At 36.0% G+C, this 22,045-nt stretch overlaps 1 protein-coding gene across 50 annotated transcripts in view; it reads right to left on the reverse strand.

The window, feature by feature from the left end:
* ANK2 (ankyrin 2) overlaps positions 1–22,045 on the reverse strand; it is a 765,649-nt gene that overhangs the window by 99,166 nt on the left and 644,438 nt on the right. For all 50 annotated transcript variants that reach the window (XM_056803048.1, XM_056803045.1, XM_056803053.1 and 47 more), the window contains 5 exons: positions 15,130–15,327; positions 10,885–10,983; positions 10,577–10,675; positions 2,085–2,183; positions 627–725 (listed from right to left, as the gene is read on the reverse strand). In XM_056803048.1, the coding sequence (XP_056659026.1) occupies positions 627–725; positions 2,085–2,183; positions 10,577–10,675; positions 10,885–10,983; positions 15,130–15,327 (594 nt within the window). The remainder of the gene's footprint in view (positions 1–626; positions 726–2,084; positions 2,184–10,576; positions 10,676–10,884; positions 10,984–15,129; positions 15,328–22,045) is intronic.

The following is a 22,045-nucleotide window of genomic DNA, read 5'->3' on the forward strand; positions in this document are numbered from 1 at the left end:
AAATAATCAAAGCAGAAGGAAAAAAAATACTGCATCTGGAAACGCCCATATTATTACCCAGTGAAATGCAGGAAATTCAGTTTAAAATTAATTTAAATTAATATCATGTTTGACAACGTGGAGAGAAGAAAAGAAGGCTTTTTTTCATGATTAGTAAAACAAATGCTGTTTAATACATTTGCACAAAGCCAGCCTTTCCTCCTATAGATAGATGATCCCTATCCCCCTGAATCATTCCAGTAGCCACCTGGCATTGTACCCCTGCTGAGGAGTCTGCTGGGATATGACCATGCCACTTTACCAACTGTGGGTGTCATTTAAAAGAGCACAAGGGGAAAAGGATCAGAGGAGAGAAGACAGAAACAAGAAGCTAAGCATTAAAATGCGTCACACACTTGGAAAAACGTCATTTTTTCTTACGTTTGTGTGATCTGAAATTACTTACAAACTGTTACAACTTGTGTGGAATTTTGCTTGTGCCTCAATTCCTTTCATGTGAATTTTGCAAGTATAATTAGTGAAATAATAATAATAATAGTATCTCAAGCCCCAAAGGGACGCAAGAGTTGTAAGTGAAAAAGAAAAAATGTAAGCCCTTCACGCAGGGTGATTCCGTCCATACTCACCGTTGTGGTGGTAGTGACCTCCTCAGTTACAACCTTCAGCGTATCGACCACAGAGATGTATCCCAGACGTTTAGCAATTGCTAGAGCAGTGTTGCCATTCTGAAGAGAAAGAGAGAAAGAGAGGGAGAAGTGAGAGGAAGGACTGTGATGTGAGCCAATGAGATCACCCGCAGCTCTGCATGAGCCAGCATTTCCATCCAAAACAAGGCACAGCTTAGGAAAATCACTGGTTTTTACCATTACATCTGAATCTGTCTTTGTAACTTCTTTAGACTATAGTCCCAGTCACCATGGGAACACAACATGCTTACATCTGCCTACTATTTCTAATAAAAAAAAAAAAAAGGATTCTAATGCTTTAACCCTGAAGTTGTCAAGTATCTCTTACAAATAGTGTGTCAAGACCACAAGAATCCCTGGTCAATTGAAGAGAGAGAAACTTAGCACGTGGGAAGTTAACTTTTTCATTAGATATTACAACATCTGTTGTAGGTCCGATGTTGCCTCGGGGAATACAGTGAAATCCTTAGTTACAGCTGTGCAAGAGCTCACCATGCAGCAAAATAACAAAAACAAAGAATGCGAGCCCTGGGGATCCTAGCTTAATTGCATAGGTTCATTTCCATTTTCAATGGTTCCTTGGGCAAAGGGGCTTTGTCTTAGGGCTGCCACCAAGCAGAGCGCCCTGAAGCAGCTCCAGTTGTTGAAAAAGACCAGAAGAAAGATGTGTTCCCACATCTGATAGCCAGCTGTAAGCAAGCACATTCAATAGGACTCAAGTGAAAGACTCGCTCTCGCTCTCGGGAGGGGAGATGATGGAGTAAGTCAAACTGTTCTCCATCAGGCAAAACACTCCCACTGAACTCTGGAAGTATGACGGCAGTAAGAGCTTTCTTTGGCAGCTCAACTTGGCTGGGAATTTGGTCTGCTTTACGATAAGGGATTCAGCTCAGCTATGGGACGAACCAACCTGGATGGGCTAAGGGGACTGGCTGAGCAGGGAGGGGTTCTTAAACTTTGTGTCAAGCAATTCCGAGGGACTTATGACAAAGAAGGTTCTCCACTTCCAGAGAAAGAACTGTGGGAGTAGAAATGCAGATGAAAACATATGATTTATCGCTTGTTTATTTGGGTATATGATTTGGGGTTTGGGGTTTATAAGATTACTCTCTTGCAAAAATGAATAATATGGAAATAGGTTTTGAGTGATGATACATGTATGACCCAGTGAGGGGGGAAAGCAACAACTTTGTTTTTATGGTCCCCTTGGACAATCTACTGACACCTTTGGCCTCCCTCTTGAAAGAATGTTTTTAAATTCATGGGACTACAAAGGAAACCATTTATATTCGATTAGAGCTACCAAATTAAAGGACATTCAAAAAGATTTCACAGGCAACAGGTTAACAATTCCTGGTCTTGAGGCGATTCCCCCCACCCTTACCCCCAAATACTTACAGCAGTAATAGCATTTGGTTTAGCCCCATGCTGGAGAAGAACATTGATGATGTGAGTGTGGCCTTGTTGGGCAGCCTGATGCAGCGGAGTGTAGCCATTCTGGTGGTCATTATCCCCAATTTGAAGAGAGGAGAGGAAAAAAATAGCATTCATTTTGTAAAATTTGTAAAAAAATTTTTTTTCTTTACACTGAGACTATTAAGAATGCTTTATTTCTACTCAGCAATCTATAATTCTCAGAAGCAACAGCTCCCTCAGACCTTCTGACCTAGTAAATGAAGTAGAACAGACTGTCTTATTAAATAGTAAGATGCACAGTCGCTAAACCATTCCCCCCAATTATGAGCAGAGATGAGAATGGGGAACAGAAGCTTATAAAGGGCAAGGTAATAAGGCAGAATCTTGTGTTGTTCTCCCCCTGCCTTCCTCTCTGGGGTAGGAGGGAGAAAGACGAGTAGAAGACCACAGATCATCCATCTGCTTTCACTGCCTTTTCTAATCATTGCCATAAGATTTGTAACAAGGTTTGAGTCTTGTTCCAAAGATTCAAATATTCAGGAGTCTGGGTCTCAGGTTAAAGGCACTGGTCAGAAAAAAAAAATAAGTCAAGGATACCTAGTTAAACAAAAGGCATTTAAATGGTAAGAGGATGATCAGCATTCCATTTAGAATGGTTTTTCCAGGCAACATGAAGATTAGACTTTCTGGAAGATGAATGCCCTGGACAGTTTGCTTCATGTGGCTCCCTTGTTAAGGTTGGTATTTATGGAATGGCCTTGAAGCCAACCCATCTTTGATCCAAGCTGCACAGACATTCTGGCCCTGGGGGGAACAACTGATTCAGATGTCGACATGTCATTATATATTACACAAGTTAAGTAATATTTAAAACTTTTTTTGGAGGGGGTAGTACTATTCAGAAAGCCACCATAATAGATGGTGAGAAAGTGAATAAATAAGAGGTACCTTTATAATGATTATTAATATTATCAATATAATTATTATCAATAAATATTATCAATATTAATCAATATGAAAATATATTATTTCCCATTCTGGGCATAAAGTTTGAGAATGGATATTGTAGAACCCTAAACGTACCCCACACTTGGGGAAGCAATGTGGTATGAGGAACTACTGGCTTTGAAGTCAGAGACCTGAATCCAAATCTCATCATTGATGTTGACTATGTGGCCTCAGCTAATTTCTTTACCTACCTGTGACTTGAAGACCTTGAGGAATCAGGAGACTATAAGAGGTGGAACTAGAATATACATTAGAGTCCACTGAGTCCAATCCCTTCATTTTATAGGTGAAGATGTTGCAGCCCAGAGACATAAGTAATTTGCCCAGAGTTAGACAGCTAGCAAATGTCTGAGGCAAGATTTGAACTCGGGGTTTCCGGACTCTTAATTCCTGTGTCTCTTCCCTTGAAGCAAAACATCCAAGGCGTTCATCTTCCTGAATGTCTAATCTTCATGTTGCAAATAGCACTGCCTAGAAAAGCCATTTCAACCTGAATGTTGATCATTCCCTTACCACCAAATGCCTATTATTGAACTGTGTATCCTTCCTTGATGGAGTTCTGTGGTCCCCTGGGGGGCCTCTGAGACTCTTCCAGTCTTCTAGTTCTCATCCTATGGTTTTAATCTCTTAACTTAATATGTCCAGTATCACATTTTTTTATTCTTTCTATGTATACACACAGTGAGGGGATGCCATAATGCATAGAGCACCTAGGCTGAAATCAGGAAAATCTGAGTTCAAATCCATCTGTGTGACCCTGGGCAAGTGACAACCCTTGTCTGCCTTAATTTCCTCATCTGTTAAATGAGGATAACAATAGCATCTACCTCCGCCAAGGGTGGTTGTTGTGAGCATCAAATGAGATAATAGTTGTTAAGCCCTTAGTTATATATGTTGTGTCTCTACATATTGACCTGCTAATTTCCATATTTAGTGTAAATGAATGTATTCCTATCTGTGTGTCTCTTTGGTCCATGGATTGATTCCTCAGACTGGGACTATAGGTAAGAGGAAAGGTGCATTTTTATAGCATGGACTGGGGGTGGTGGGTGATGAAGAAGAAGGGAGAAGAAGAAGAGAGGTGGGGAGGGAGAAAAATGTGTTATAGTGCTATGTATTTAATGTTACAACATCATCTATCTACTGCTTTTATAAAAGATAACTTAATTAATCTGTTTTAATTAGGATATATTCATTGTTTTTATATTTTGTCTGCATATTTAGATGGCCAATCTTAATATAATAAATTTCAATCAGAATTAACAATAAAGAATGGCTGCAATTATTCTTTGAATAATTGCATTGAGAATCAGTAATCAATAATCACATTGTGAGTGAAATTTCTCTGTAATGCCTTGACAAGACATCCTTGCCAAAGGGTGCTGCGTGTCTGTTTCCAACATTCTGGACGGCGTCCAGCTAGTATGATATCTCAGTTGGCTTCGAAGCTCCCAGAATTGACCTTGGCTTTTACCACATATGGAATTGATCATGACTTTATAGAATATACTCTTCTTTAAAAAAAAAAAAAGAGACCTGCTCCGGTCATCCTCTCTGAGAAGAGGTATTTAGAAGACCACTCCCATTTTAAGGGGGAGTGGGATGTCTGTGTAATTTGACTTTATAGATACCAGTGACACATAAGCACTGAGTCTTTGGCAGAGCTGGGATGGGCTTGGACCCTGATATTTTGTAATTTACAACTTTCTACAATAAATGTCAGTATGGCTCAGATAATTGCTTCCCAGGATTTATGTTTTCCTTTTTTACACTTTTTACGTAGTATTCACTTAAAAATGTCTGTTAAAATGAACTTGTTCAAGTAAATAAAGGTGTCTTGCATACATGTGTTTGCTTATATAAATATATGATATATTTACACATATTCATTTCTCTCATATATATTTTTTATTCTACTACACACATATACATAAGGTCTGATATCTCTAAGCTCTATCTCTGGTATTTTTAAGCTGGAAAGCTTAAGATTTTTAGTACAACCTATATTTTATTTTCCAAGGGCACAGAATAGGCAGGAGCAAACATGATCCTAATGTAAAGATCAGAGGCTATAGAACTGGAAGAGACCTTAGAGATCATGCAATTAAATCCCCTTATTTTACAGATGAGAAAATGGAGGGCAAGAGCCTCAGTTAAGATACTTGTCCAAAGTCACATAGCTGATGGGGTAGAATTAGAACTCAGGTCTTTGGAATCTCAATCTCTTCATCTATTTACCATTCCATTGAACAACACACCAAAGTAATATAGCCATAGGAATGGAAGAGATTTTGGAGGGATCTAGTGCATACATTTCTTTGTATCTTGAGAGGCTAGATGGTTTGTAGGTTAGGCAAGAGGGAGATTCAAGTTAAGAAAAAGACCTTTCCCCCAGGATAAGCTCATCTCCAAAAATCTCATCATGAAATTGCTTCTGCTCTGGTACTCAATACTCTCTGTTCCTTCTCCTCTCTGACAGGAGGGCAGGAGAGTAGAGAACAACAAATAAATAACTCCTCCCAAAGTCTCCCTTTATAGAGGATTCAGAATTAGTCATCTCAACCAATAAACATTTATTGAGCACCTACTTGGGGCAGCTAGTTGGCACAGTGGATTGAGCTCCAGACCCAAGTCCAGGAAGATTCATCTCCCTGAGTTCAAATCTGATTTTAGACACTTACTAGCTGGGTGACCCTGGGAAAGCTGCTTACCCCTATTTGCCTCAGTTTCCTTATTTATAAAATGAGTTGGAGAAGGAGATGGCAAAACATTCCAGGATCTTTGCCAAAAAAAAAAAAAAACCCAAATGAGGTCATGAAGAGTCAGATATGACTGAAAAAAACCAAAAAACAAAAACAAACAAAACCCACACACAAGCACCTACTCCCTTACCAAGGATTATTTATTATTAAGCACCAGGAATGCAAAAAGAAACAAAAGGCAGTTTCGACCCCCTCCCAAATTCCTACCCCAAGAAATTTCTAATCTAATGGGGGGGCTGGAAAAAACAGACAAAATATATATATATAGAAAACAAGCTAAAGGCATTAAAATTAAGAAGGCTTGGAGAAGGTACCCAGTAAGAGATGGGATTTCAGTTGAGACTTAAAGGAAACTCTGCTTGATTTTGCCTTCAAGAACATCATGCCCCAGTGCTAGAGTATGTGCCTACTACCAAAATCTTTTAAATTTCTTTTTGTGCATTGTCTTCCCGATTAGATTGGAAACTCCTTGAGAGGAGCGATTGGCTTTCTTTTCCTGGCATCTCTTCAAGTATTTTTTTGTTTTGAATGACCAGAACTCAGATATGTGGTAGGGCAACCCAGGCTTGTGTTTTGGCCCTAATTTTAATCAACTTTTATAGTTATACATATCTAGATCCCAATCTCTTTGGCTTTCCAGTTATTTAGTTGGCAACTTTGCTTCGCTGGATACCTGTCGTTCATATATTAGCGCTCTTGTTTAAACCCTATAGGATATAAAACTTCTCAGGGGAGAGGGTAGAACCAAACCTCTTTTCTGGTTTGTTTTCCTGTACCAAAAGACTTAGAAATTTCTTTCTAAAACTATTTTGGGGTTTCGTTTTTATGGATAATAGTAGGAGGTAGGAGTACAAGGTGTCACCAAAGTTTTAATACTTTAAAAATATGTGAATAATTTTAGGATACTCTGTATAATATTTAATCTTCTCAACATTCATCACTTGGTAATAATAAGGATACTTTCACCTATTACCTCACAGAAATTTCATGATATGCTTCCTAAACCTTAAAGTGCTCTATAAATGAAAGATCTTTTATCACTGCTGGTATCACTATTAATATTTTAAATTAGGTGATTCTACAAAACAAATATAGCTTGTGAGCCATCAGGATTAGAAATGAACCACAAGTCTTCTGGTTCAAAGTTCAAAATACATTACCACACTATGTCCTTGGATTTAAGACAAGAGCTCAGAATCTTTCTATTTAGATACTTATTTGCTTTAAGTGATTTAAGGAAAAAATTGTTTTTGAAAGTATTCATGACTACAAACACCTCTAGAAGGCAACCATTCACTATGGTAGATGTCTGGTCATGACAATTTCTTGGAAACAAATAGAGGTTCATTCCCAAAGTCATTTACAATTATCATTGGAATTAAAAAAAAGATAATAACATCTTTAACTGATTTTCATTTAAACATTTTCATGTTAATTTCCAATTCTGGATGTGGCTAGGCAGGTTTGGCAATTTTTCTTCAAACTATGTCAGGACCAAAACCAACAACTTGAGACCAAACACTGTTGAGCTTGAGAAAGGATGATGACAACAATCATGACCACTTTTTAGTTCAGATTTTTCAGTGATCCAGAAATTTCTTGGACATTAGAAAATTCTTCATCTAGAGAAAAGATCATTTTACTTAAAGTTAAACATTTCATTATTTTTTTTAATATTTTAAGTCTTTCAGTATATGTTGCTGTGCTAAGAGATCCTTCAGTATGTTTGGTTCTCAGGTTAAAAAAAAAGTCTCACCATTTATTTTGTAATCTTTGTTATTCATGATGATAGATTTAGACAAACCTTATTCTGTCACATGCTAATTTGATATGTTGTTATTTGATAAGTTGAGACTCCAATGAGGTAAAAAAGATTATTAAAAGTGTTGTCACATCAATATTGATTGGTTAAAATTATATTTGACTTTGCAAAGAAAAATTGTTTTTTACAATGCAAAAAATTCTCTAAAACATTATTTTTTTAAAAATGAATTCTAGGTATTTCACAGAAAAGATGAGGAACAGAAAAATATCAATCCTTCAGAGAATGTGAATATAATGGAATGGGTATACTATCATCTCTGAAGAAATATTATTGCATTTGGCACAGTAAGAATCACTCAGTTCATTTAAGAAAATGAATTATGATGTTCAAATTCTATTTTTTCTTTCTAATCAAATATTCATTTGAGCAGGTCAAGCTTTGGGTCACAGAAGATGTTAATGTTATTTCTTCTCAATATTGTAGCATAACTAAGTGCAGTTCTGAGTATTTTTTTTTACAAAAGTAAGGTGACCTGCTTTGACTTTTAGCTCTTTATCTTGGTGAATAAAAGTCATGATCATGTGCGTAGGGGATATTTTAAGAGATCTGGGCTTCCCCCAAATACTGCTAAAGTACATACTGCGTGGCTTAGTCAATCCAATAAATACAATCATGATTTAAGGAGGGAATTGCTGAGAATTAGCATAAGAACTTTCCAATGAACTGCAGTTACAATCTGAAGGGAGCTTTGATGTCTAATTAAAAGTCCATTTTCCCACAAAAACTTTTCCAAAGAATGACAAGGAGAATGGAAATCCTTGAGTTGGTGATTACCACAAACTGTGTTTTTATTTTTTCTAGAGGAAAGTCATCAGTGAAAGGGAGCATCAAAAGCATTTTGCAGATGAAAGACATTGCGTTTGGAATCCATATTACTTCTTGCTTCAAACTGACCAAGTTACTGAGCACCAACATTTAATTCTATGTCCACGTCTTTGAATTAGTTAGGAAGAAGGCAGTGTCCCTGGGTAAGCTGTTGTTTTTTCCCATTTCACCTGTAAATATATTTTTGACATAGTTGTATGTGTGTGTGTGTGTGTGTGTGTGTGTGTGTGTGTGTGTGTGTGTGTTGTGCTTCTTTGTATGGTGACTGTATATGTAGGCAAGTTTGTGTATAATTATCTATTTTTGTTGTTATTTCTCAGGCATTCAGTCCTAGTCTTCTCTTTGGGACTCCATGGACACTAATACTATCCATGAAGTTTTCTTGGCAAAGATACTGGAGTGGTTTGTCATTTCCTTTTCTTTTTTTTTTAAACCCTTACCTTCCATCTTGGAGCCAAGCTCCAAGGCAGAAGAGTGGTAAGGGCTAGGCAATGGGGGTCAAGTGACTTGCCCAGGGTCACATAGCTGGGAAGTGTCTGAGGTCAGATTTGAACCTAGGACCTCCCACCTCTAGGTCTGGCTCTCAATCCACTGAGCTACCCAGCTGCCATGTCATTTCCTTTTCTGACGGACTAAAGCAAACAGAGATTAAATGACTCGCCCAAGATCACACAGCTAGTAAGTGTCTGAAGCCAGATGAAAACACATATCTTCCTGACTCTAGGTCCAGAGATCTTGTGCACTGGGCTAGCTAGCTATCTCCTTTTTTGTGGAAGTGGATGTGTACATATATATGGGTCTCTGTGCATACATATGTATATGTATGTTTATATCTACATAGATAGAGGTAGCTAGATGATGTCATGTCTGTTACACAGACAAGCAAATATAGGTATGCTCACATGCACACACATTTAATTTATGTGTGTGTTTACAACATAGCAGGGGCTTAACCAATCCCTGATTAATGTTCTGGCATCACTAAAATGGCTGAAGTGATGATTTTTTTCTATTTGAGTACACTGAATTATATACTTAACTAGTTGTTTTTCAATAGGGCTATTTATATGACTTTCAAAATTTGATTGGGGTTAAGGGGCAGCATGATATAGTCCATGGAATGTTGGAACTGGGCAAGCAAGCTAGGGTTGAATCACTCCCTACTAGCTGTGTGACCCTGGAAAGGACATATAACGTCTCAGGGTGAAAAATCCTTAAAAATCCTAAAATTTAACTCTAAAATTAAAATTTGATTTAAAAAAGAACAAGAAGAAGAGTTATGAAGATGAAAGCATAGGTGTAGATATACTAGAGGAAACAACAATAACAACAGCAACAACAACTTATAATCTTTATACCATTGAGCTATTGGGAGGCTCAAAAGCACTCTGGAAACCTTAAAATACTCTATAAATGTCAGTTATTATTAAGCCAGCTCCATCCCATATTTCAATTTTGTGTTCAGGCTTAACATATCACTGCATCATTAAGTATGTCTGAGAGATGATTCCCAGTGTGACATGGCCCATTAAAAATGAAAAGGAGGCCCTTCTAAGTTTCTAGAATGTATTTCTATAAAGGGAAAAAAGCCTTGAAACAACATAGAATCTGCCACAATGCTCTCCAACCTGGATTTGTTTCAAATCCTTATTCTACTTCAGAGCTTAATGTTAAGTTTTATCTATCATTAGATTAAGGAACCTTCTAACTAATGAAATTTATTAGAATTAAAGTATGTGAATTGAAAAATAACATTACTATTTAGAAACCCATATTAGAAATGTACAAACTAGGGGCAGCTACATGGCTCAGTAGATTCAGACAGATAGACAAATACAAAGAGAGAGAGGAGAGGAGAGGAGAGGAGAGAGAGAGAGAGAGAGAGAGAGAGAGAGAGAGAGAGAGAGAGAGAGAGAGAGAGAGAGAGATAAACCAACCAAAAACAAACAAAAATCCCTTCAAATTGTCCAGAAGTAGTGAAGAGGTAAGCACCATATGACTGAACCATTCATCCCCCAATAGTCAAAAAAAGGGCCTTTTCCAGAAATTTTTACCTTGGTTTTTGCATTGACATTTGCTCCTTGCTTCAGAAGAAAGTTGACCATTTTTACATTTCCATAGTGGCAAGCCACAATTAAAGGAGTGTAACCAAGCTGTAATAATCAAAGAAAAAATTTCAGTATAAGTACTCTGAACATTTGCCAAGACTACACATTCAAAGTTTTCTAGAGCAGATGGTAGAAATAAAAGAGGATGGCTATCATCAGTTATTGCAGAGGAAACTAGGTTATGTTCAAGTCGTCTATTTTTCCAACTCCAAAATGAAACCCTGCAAATGCTCCTTTACCATGTTTGACTTTACCTTAGTCTGAGCATCCTTGTTGGCGCCATGCTTAGTAAGGATTTCAGCAACATTTACTTTATCTTCCTGAGCAGCAAGATGCAAGGATGTCAGTCCACTCTGGAGAACAAAAGACAATTAGCGATATTAAGCAAGAGGGAATGTTTTCTTGAATTTAATGCCTGAGAAAAGAAATTTTGAAACTGTTATCAATTCCTCCCCCTAAAGTTCTATGCTTGAAAATCTCATAAGCAGTTTCTCTCTCCTCTCATGTTGAATGTTTGATTAGCAAAAAGCAACACCTCTGACAAACATTATTCATTTTCTGTCTAGGCTGTCTATGTTATCATGGGGAAGCTTTAAAACAGGTCTGTTAATGATGCCACCAAACAGTCCTCATCCTAAATCCATCTGAATCTCTCACTTCATCTATTTATTCACCTAAATAATTAATACCCAAAACCTGCCTTACATTTTTAGAACTATAGCAATCATAAGTGTTTTCATCAATAAAATTGCATTTCAACATCAATAATTAAATGCAATGGCAGGAAATTATTTTAAAACAATATGCACACATGCAATAACTGGAAATGGTAAGTCAGTAACATCCAACACAAATAGTTTTAAAATGTGATGTTCTCTATCATGACATTTAAAATTTTTATTTTGTTAAATATTACTCAATTGCATTTTAAAATGGTTTGGGTTGCATTCATCAATTTGGTACATACTATGGCCCTAGACAGCATGTTTGCTTAATAAGGACCACATCACTGAAGGGTGGAAGACAATAAACTTTTATAAAGAACCTACTCAATGCCAGATACTGTTCTAAGCTATGTAAAAATGTCTCATTTGATCCTCATAATGATCCTGGGAGATAGATGCAATTATTGTCCCCATTTTACAGTTGAGAAAACTGAGGCTTAGATGATTTGCTTTTAGTCACATAGCCAGTAAGTACCTGAGGTCAAATTTGAACTTTGGTCTTTCCAATTCCAGGCTCAGTACTCTATACACTTTACCACCTAATTGCCTGGAGGAACAACTGCACAGATAAAAAATGGGTGCTTGAAATCCTGTGGCAATTCATCATCTAAGAAAATGGCCATTTTAATAGAATTTCTGACAAGTGACTTTATATCCTGCTCTCTTTTCATAATGGATTGTTTAAACTTTTTATCTTTGAAAGCAATACTAGTCTTACAGTTGTTTGTTATTTATTATATCAACTGGTCTCTTGTTGGCTGAAACAGATCCAGCTGTTCCTAATGTAGCAGAAAGAGAAAACTGTAAAAGTCTTCCTACCCTGCTCCTGCTCCCCCTTCCCCAATAACAACTGATTGTCTGAGTTGAACTGGTAAAGTCTGGAACTGATTTTATTTCACAGATCTCTTAATATCATGATTTGATAAAGAAGAGATACAAAGGGAGCCTTGAAAGATGGTACTTGCTTGGTGGTTTCTCATTTGTAAAGTTAGAAATTTTCACTGATTTAGAATTAAAAATTATTTTTCTCCAAAAGAAAGGGAGTAAATATTCTGTTATATTTTATTATGCATTTTATTCAAAGTGCTTTTACCATTCATTTATTATGATGCCAAAAGGACATAAAACTCTTCAATTTTGTCTTTGCTGTATAAATATCCAGATATGATCAAACATTTTAAGTGGCTTTAATTTAACTACAATCTTGGCTGGGGTACATAGTGTCTTTCTAATACCTTAAAAAAGTAATGTCATCCCTCTATGATTCAGAAACTCATATGTCTATATCTAAAGAAAGCCTCTTAGCTATTATCTTAGTATTGGTTCTAAGAAGAGTGGCAAGGGCTAGGAAAATGGGGTTAAGTGGCTTGACAAGGTCATTCAGCTAGGAAGTGTCAGAGGTCATATCTGAATGCAGATCCTCCTGACTTCACCCATTCTATCTGCTGTGCTATCTAGCTACTCCTCCAATATAATTATATGCATATATTTATTAACAGCCAAATTCAATGAGTTGTACCTCAAAAATCCTAGGAAAAATATATGTTGACAGACTGATCACACTTTGTCTCAGGAAATGATACACATAAAAGAGAGGCATAGCTGATTAGAAGAAATAGAAAACTGGTCTCAGAGTTGTTTTTCCACTTTAAAAAAATTACCATTTTCAGAAATCTTATCACGAAATGTCTAGTATTCTAGTTTTTGCCCCAAAATTCAAATGTTCGTTAAGTGAACAAACATTTTTGAGAACCTATTATGAGCAAAATATTGAGCTAGCAACCATGGAAGAAAGAAAGATGAATAAGGCATGGTTGCTATCCTTGAAAATTTAATAATCTAGTAGAAGCAATATGACAAATATGCAACTATCTAGAATACAATGACAAATATTTATTAAGTGCTTTAAGTGCATAGAATCTTATAGATAAAAATGAAGCTAAAATAGTCTCTGTATCTTCAATGTGTCAACAATCTGATAGAAAGATAAAATATCAACACACTTTGCTACATTATCTAATGTTACATAAGAAATGCATAAGAATATTACAAATCAAAGAATAATGAAAGGCCTGAGAATGATGTTCTTTAGAAACTAAGGATAGTCTGTTGGGGTTCCATGGAGGTGGTGGCATTTAAATTGGACATGAAAAGAGTAGGTAGATTTTAAATAAGTTATTAGTACCCCAAACCAGAAAAAGGATAAAGTAAATAATATTTGGATGATTACAATCTCCAGTGAAAGTTTAACTGAGTTAAAATAATAACAATAAGGAAGGCAAAAGAATACCAGGCACTTTTATCCAGAAAACACTTGATCTTTGCAAAGTGAAAATTTATAGCAGATAAAAAAACTAAATTCAGATATAATCTAATTTGTACAATATTATAAAAGGTATGTACATATCTATGTAAGAAAAATAGATAATATTCACAGAGAAGATACAAATACAATCATGTACATGTGTTTATATGTATTATCTGTGTAAATATGTAGTAAATATTCTTGTTTTGTTGTGTTGTTTCAGTCATGCCCAACTCTTTGTGACCTCATTTTGGTGTTTCATTTCAGCAAAGATATAGAAGTGGCTTGCCATTTCCTTTTTTAGCTAATTTAATACATGAGGAATCGTGTCAACCTGTATTAAGTGATTGGCCCAGGGTCATTTGGCTAGTGAGGGTCCAAGGCTGGGTTTTGCAGCAGTTAAAATTAGTTTCTCTGCTAGAAGTATTATATTTTTATGAGGTTTAGTAAAGATTAAGGATTAAAGAAAATACAAAATAAGAAAGAACGTGTCTAGGCCCAGAGAGCCCATTCATAACCACTCACATCTTGCCTGCTAGGTAGAGAGCTGTGTGTGCTAAGAAGCGGAAGTAGGAAGAGAGACCTTAGTAGGCTTTACAGCCAGTTTAAATAGAAATTTTGATCTCGCCCAGGTGGGAATCTCAGTGAGATTAGAGGGCATCTTGGGAACTAGAGCAAGGACTTCTGGGGATTGAAGTCCGGGGTTCAAATCTCCACTTTTACAATTCGCCATATGATCCTTGGGAAAAAGATTTTCCCCAAAGGACCATGAAAACATAATCAACTTAAGGATTACAATAATTTGAGGATAAGAGGAAAAGGTTGCCAAACTGTGATATTGAAATCACTTTTAAAAAGACTGATATATATTAATTTAAGGTCGCCAAGGATTTTACTTATGAAAATCCTAAATGAAACACTCAAGTCAGAATGGAGTTTTATGGTAGTTTAATCACAACGGGAGTAAGAAAGAAGGAGAGGGAGAGAGGGAAAGAAGGGGACAAGGAAAGAGGTTAAGACCAAGGTAGAGAAGGGAATCAGTCCTTTCACTCATGTGACTGATCTGAAGGAAAGCTGCCTGCGGGCCTCCTCCCTGCTCGAGCTCCTAGAACAAACTGGCGCCTAGCCCTGTCCACAGGAAATGAGCAAACTCCAGAGCTGTTCTCTACCTCACTTCCTGGGCCTCACACATGCCAATGGTGGCTCAAGCTTGGCTTAGGAGAGCCCAGGTGAGCAGTTAGTTATTTCTGATTTGTCATTGACTAGCACATGCCCGTGTGGTGTGGGTGTGCACAACTTTTGGGTGCTAGACCAAGCAAGATGGAAGAAATTTAAAAATCACAGTTTGAACTCATGAAGAGGAACCCTCCTGATTTCAAGTCCATTGCTCTAACACCATTTAGCTGCTTTAACTATACTTTCACTGGGGGGCTCTTTTTTTTTTTTTACAAATGGGAAAAATAAATTACCTTAGTTGACATGTGGATATTGGATCCTTTGTCCAGGAGCAGAGTTACCATGTCAGTATGGCCTTCCTGAGAAGCCAGATGAAGTGGGGTGACCCCTTGCTTAGTCACAATATTGGTCTCTGCTCCATAGTTCAATAATGTGGTAGCTATTTGCATCTGATTCTTCTTAGCAGCAATATGCAGTGGAGTATAGCCATTCTAAAGGGGAAGGAAGAGGACATATAGTTAACCTTTCTATAAATATGCTTAATCTGAAGGTTCTGAGAATCACAGAGCTTGAACAGTGTAGGACTTCAGAGGTCTCTAGCCCAATCTTTTCCTTTTATATAGATGAGGTTATGTAGCTTGCCCAGAATCACACAAGATGGTAAGTTACAGAATATTGTTTTAAGTTTGAATCTTTTCTTTCTAAATCTAAGATATCATGTCTTCTGCATTCATATAATTCAGAGGTGGAAAAAAACTTATAAACCATTGAATCCAATCAATCATCCCAAGGAGAAGTTCTTTCTATAGTCTTCCTAGGAGATGACAAAGCAGGCTTCTGATGGATTAATTCCTATAATAGATATATCACTACTTATTGGAAGATTCACTTCACTTTTTGGCAATTGTCAGAAATAACTCTTTTGTTGAGTTAGAATCTTCCTCCTCATAATTTTTACTCACCAATAATATATTTTTCCTCTGAAGCAACATAAATGAATCCAGTTCTCTTGTCCACTTGTCCATTCTTTTAATCTTTAAATGCATTGATGATGCATACTTTTAGTTTTCTCTTTTCCAGGCTAAATAAAATCCAGTTTCCCCAATGGTTCCTTTTATGACAGTGCCCACCCTTCCCCTCAACATTCTGATCTCTCTCATCTTTCATCATGTTGAGTAGAATTTAATGAAATAATCTAGAAATGATCTGATCAGGTAAAAGAACAGCTAAATTCTTACTTTTCATCATCCAGGCACTATTCTTATATTAATAATAGCTCACATTTCTAGAGTACTTGACAATTACAAAACGTTTTCCTCACAAAACTTCAGCCTTTTTCATGTAATACAAATATTATTCTACATGATTAAACAGAAGTTTAAAGTTTCTTGTTCAAATTCAGATGATTAATTAGTGACTGACTATATTCAAATGTGAAGGTTGCAATTTTATGGTCTTTCTATTATAATTTCTCTTGTATACTCTAGTATGGTCTAAAAGTACTTTACTTTAGAAGTCATATAACATATTTAGGTTAAGTTAATCTTGTGTTCATCAAAAACTTCCAGGTTTGTTTTTTGTTAAGGAGATAGTGACACATATATGTATATAGTTATGTATATGTACATATGAACCATAATCAAGACTATATCACAAAAGCAAAAAGATAATATAGTTAATCTATTTTTAAATTTAGTAATGTGTAGAAAAGAAAGTAGTAATCAATACGTTAATGGTTTTATAATTGACTAGTTACATTATGTTTATTTTTATAATTATTAAATAGAAAAATTAGAAGAGGTTCCATAGATAGAAGTTGATAAAAATTTCAATGCCCCAACACTTACAATTACATAACTTTTTGTACCAACATGTGAAATAGATTTTTTTATCATATGAAAACAAATGAAAGAGTCTTTTAGGTTATTTTAGAATTGTCATGGAGATTTGGAGCTAGTTGAATGATTGGACTAAAAGAATAGTGATTCATCACTTTCCAAAGTTGCTGTGACCTACTCCTTACTGGTAAGCTGTTTATTCACTGTGTGTTCTGAAGCATGGAGTGATTAAATTCTGAAAAGGAGTCTCTACTCTAGTGGGGTGTTCCTAAGATCTATCTTTGGCTTTCTGTTGCTTAACAATGTCATAAATTATTTGAATGAAGCATGGCCAGCAGGATTAGCAGATCTGTAGATGATGTAAAGCCTGGAAGGAAAACTAACACACCACAGGAGAGAGGGAGAATTCAAGAAGATTTTGATGAGCTAGTATGAAGGACTGAGTCTGATCAGGTAAAATTGAAGAGGAATAATGTAAAGGACTTCAAAAATCAAATATTTAAGTACAGAGAGATCTGACAAGATAAGAATTCCATTGAATCCTTGATCTGAGAGTGTTAATGAACTGCAAAATTAAAATGGGGCAATACTTTGATATAAAGCAGTAAGAAAATCTAAAGCTCCAGCTTAGGCTGATTAAAAAGTGAAGTACAAGCAGAATGAGGAAAGTGATAATCCCATTGTATTCTGCCATTGTAAAAAAAATGATACCAGAGTATCATAGTCAATTCTGGATATACCATATTTAAGAGAGGACACTTACTGGAGTGGATGCAGAGGAGAAAAGATTAGCAGGGGAAAAGCCTGGATACCCTACCATAGGAAGTTTAGTTGAATGAAATGGGAATGTTTAATTCAAACAAAATAAAACTTTGCATTACATAATAGCTAACCTCGAGCATATGAAGAATTGTTTGGTGGGACAGACATTATGGCAGTCCCTCTGGAAGCAATGGGTCAGAAGCATAGTGAGAAGTTACAATAAAAGGCAAATAGTAGCTTAATATTAGGGGAGAAATTTCTTAACAATTAGAGCAAAATCTGAACAGTCTAAAGCAATGAAGGACTACTAATTGGGGAAATTATTACAGGGATTATTCCTAGGCAGTTAGAAAGTCTACTGAATGAAGGGCTAGATTTGCCATGAGTTAGAGATGAGCTCAGATTTTGTCTCTGACACTAGCTGTATGACTTGGGTAATTCATTTAACATCTCTCTGCCTCAGTTTTCTCATATTTAAAATGAGATCATAAGGGCCCCTATCTCAAATAGTTGTTGTGAGCATAAGATAATAATAGCTACTTATGAACCTTAAGATGCTATAAAATGTAGCTATTATTATAATTCATATTATAATATCATTGGACTGCTTCCAAGATCCCTTCCAACTTTAAGATACCTTAATTCTTTGAGCAATATAAAACAGTTATTGGCTTTAAGGACCATCCCCTACTGGAATTTGCTAGTTGCTGTTTTTCACATAATTGGTCCCTGAGAATTATTTATTGATCTTTCTAACTATTTACCTAATTGGTGATTGTGCTCATGACATTGATCCCTGCACACTGAAGAATTTCCCAAATGAGATCCCTAAATCACTTACAAGAGCTTGACCTATCTTTTCATATAATAAAAATGAAGATAATCTAGAGAGTCTAGAAAATGTAGCTTCATGGTAAGCCTATACGTCTGGCCCATTTGTATAAACATCTCAGAAAGATACTCCAAATGGATAGTGAATTGAGTTGAGAATTGAACAGTAATGCAGAGAATACACTGGATTTCATTTGGGAGATTATGTAGTATTTTCATGAATGCCAAGGCAGTTCCCTGAATGAAATCCTTAATGTTAACATCAGTATTATTCGACTGATGCTTTATAGCTAAAAACCATAGAATCTTCAAAGATTCAAAACTGTGGGGAACACAAAATTCAACAGAGAGAGGCAAAATTGACATCAATGAGTTGCTTCATGGATCACAAGGAAAAAGCAGAGTAAGAGAACTCATCAAAGAACATATGCAGGGCCAGAAAAAAAAATTGATTAATTAAGTTGAAAATAAGGGATCTAAGGATGGACAGCTTGGCTGCATTGTGTCACATACCTAGAAGGACTTTTTGTGTAGAATTTATAGAAGAACCTAGAAGAAAATCAGGCAGTTAGGAAGTGTAGTAGATTGAGTGCTGGGTCTAGAGTCTAGTTAAAATGGCCTTAGACATATTAGTCATGTGACCCTGGGAAAGTCACTTAACCCTGTTTGCCCAAGTTTTCTCATCTATACAATGAGCTGGAGAAATAAATGGGAAATTACTCCAAATTCTTTGCCAAGGAAATCTCCAAAGGGGTCATGAAGAGTGGAACATAACTGAAAAAGGACTGAACAAGAAATACAAAAGAATTTCAAAGAAAAAGAGAAGAGTAGATGGGTTGTGATCTCTACTATTGAAAAGACTATCTCCATCAATGATATTCTAAATCCATTAAAATATAAATATTAACTGAATATAAATGGTCAGATTGGGGAAAATAGTGGTTTAAAAGATGTTAGGTAATTAGTATAAAATGATCATTGATACATTCATTTATTTAATAAATATTTATTTAAAGTATGCCATGTAAGATCCTTAAAAAATGACTAAGAAACTCCTTGTTCCAAGAACCTTAATGCCTATAAAATATGATCTAATGAAGAAATAAGAAAAAAAGCATGTATTTAAGTATATAGGTCTGTAACTGTAATTCAAAAATAGAAGGTGAGTGACAGTGTTATTTAATGAAAAAAGCACAGACTGTGTTTTAAGCTCTACAGTAACTATCAGTCCTGAGAAACCACTACAGACTGTAATCATAAAGTGGCAAATTCAGATATGGGATATATAAAATGGTCAAAGTTAGCATTGTGATTTGGAGAAAAAGATGGAAGTCATCTGCTTATAGGAGACAGTTGACAACATGGGGCTGGATGAGATCACCAAGGTAATATAGAAACAGGATGAGGGTTTAAATTAATTCCCACATTGGGATTAATGGTTGGGGGGAAAGTCAATGAAAGAAAAACAAGAAGGCATATATATAAGAAATGATAAAGGATAGGGTCTAATCTTGTGGTTTCCTGGGTACAGGGAATTACCAGTCATAGACATTTTTCCTACCAATAAAAGTTGGCAAATTTTAGTCAAATAATTGTCCAACATGCTGAGAATGATTAGCCCATGCTCAACTAACCAGCATGTGTCAGTTATATCATGAACCTCAGTTCTTCTGGCTCAAAGGAAAAAACAATGCCGAGGAAGGAGCATAAACACTATCAAATGTTACAAAGAATTCAATTTTAACTGAGAAAATGTCATTAATTTTGGCAATCAAAAGGTCATGAGTAACCTTCAATAGAGTTCTTTCAGTAGAATAGAAGGTATGGATACCATATTGAAAGATGTTAAAGAGTGAGTAGAAAATAGAAGTGAATATAAGTGCAGTTGTGACACTTCATGAGACCATTTGGAGTTTTCTTGGCAAATATACTACAATGGATTGCTTTCTCCTTCTCCAGCTCATTTTATAGACAAGGAAACTGAGGCAAACAGGATTAAGTGGCTTGCTCAGGGTCACATAGCTAGGAAATTTCTCAGGTGAGATTTAAACTCAGGTAGATAAGTTTTCCTGACTCCAGGTATGGTAACTTAGCGAATGTACCACCTAGATGCCTGTGGATACAAATATAAATAGTATTTTTTAGATGGGAGTTGATTTAAAAAAAAAGAGAGGAAAAATAGTAGTAAATGGAAGATTTTTCTTGATTGTAGGGAATATTTGAGTAAATCTGAAGTTAGAATAAAATAGGTCATTGAAGAAATGGAACTCCTTTGTAAAAGATGCTTGAGAAAGAGGGAATGAGTGAAGAAGCAAGAATCCTTAGCAAGGATGAGGTGAGATCATAGAGCAGAGATTTCTTTAATTATCCTGTTTGGAAGGAGGCAATACCTTTAGCTTTGAAAGAGAAGAGATGAGGGCAGCTAGTTGGCTTAGTGAATTGAGAACCAGGTCCAGATATGGGAGGCTCTAGATTCACATATGACCCTTTCTAACTATGTGACCCTGGGCAAATCATTTAACCCCCATTGCCTAGCCCTTACCACTCTACTTTCTGCCTTGGAACCAACACACAGTATAGGTTCTAAGATAGGAGGTAAAAGAAAGAAAGGAAAGAGGTCTATTATGTCTAACTGTAGAAAAGAAAATAGAGAAGGTAAAAAATAGAGGTAAAGACACTGAGAACATCTAAGCTATGTGTTAGGTGAGTTGATGGAACTCATACTAAAAAATAATTCAATTGAAATCCTGGATTATCGTGTGTTGCTAAGCATGAATCAGAGGCAATGAAAATAATTTGAAGTGAAATATGCAAGGTTGGGACTGAATGTGATAGATATCAAGATGACTTCCAGTTGGAGTGGTGGAAAAGGGAGGAAAGTACTAATAGATAAAACATAAACCTTAGCTACCAGCTGCCAAGTGCACGGGTAGGAGAGGGGGTAGAGGAAAGGATATTTTGCTTTAAAAATAACTAAGGACTTGGTTTTTCTATCTTTATCTTTAAAAATAACATAGACAAACTGAAGGATGTCCTGAGGAAGGTGTCCACTACAAGAAGTCCTGAAACCTCTTCATATGAGAACTTTTAGAAGGAACACTTGAACTGGAGAAAATTTAGGGACAGAATAATATCTGTGTTAAAGAAAAAAAACTTATTTTCTGTTTAAACTTCCCAGGGAAGGAAGAGTAGATCTAAGAACAATAGGTGAAAAGCACAGAGAAGGAGATATCAACTTTCAGTAAGGAAAAACATTCTAACAATCATAGTTTCCTAAAGTACAATGAGTTGCCTGAGAGATAGTGGGATCCTCCTTTACTAAGATGTTCAAAGAGTGGATAGATAATACTTTGATGGTGATGTTATTGTAGAAGGGAGTCTTATTCACCTACAGAATGGACTAGATGGATGTAAGGTCTTTCCCAGTCATGAGATTTCTGTAATTCTTGCATCCATTTTTCATAACTCAAAATAATCAAGGAAGCTAGTCCCTACCATCAAAACATACAATATTGTATAAAAGTGAGCATGTTGTACATTTATTTCAGTCAATAAGAATGAAAAATAATGAACATAGATGAGAGGACAACCTAAAACCTTATATTTTGTAGGAAGGCTTTTGCAACCACTCTTGATTCTATTGCCTTCTCTTGTTATTTCCTATACAATGTGAATGTATGTGGTTTTGTAGATATTTCCCCCCATTAGAATATAAGTTCCTTTCTTTTGCCTCTTTTTGTATCTCCAACACTTAGCATAGTTCCTGGTACATAATAAA

Source organism: Monodelphis domestica, chromosome 6, assembly GCF_027887165.1.
Source record: "Monodelphis domestica isolate mMonDom1 chromosome 6, mMonDom1.pri, whole genome shotgun sequence".
Classification (NCBI taxonomy): Eukaryota; Metazoa; Chordata; class Mammalia; order Didelphimorphia; family Didelphidae; genus Monodelphis; species Monodelphis domestica.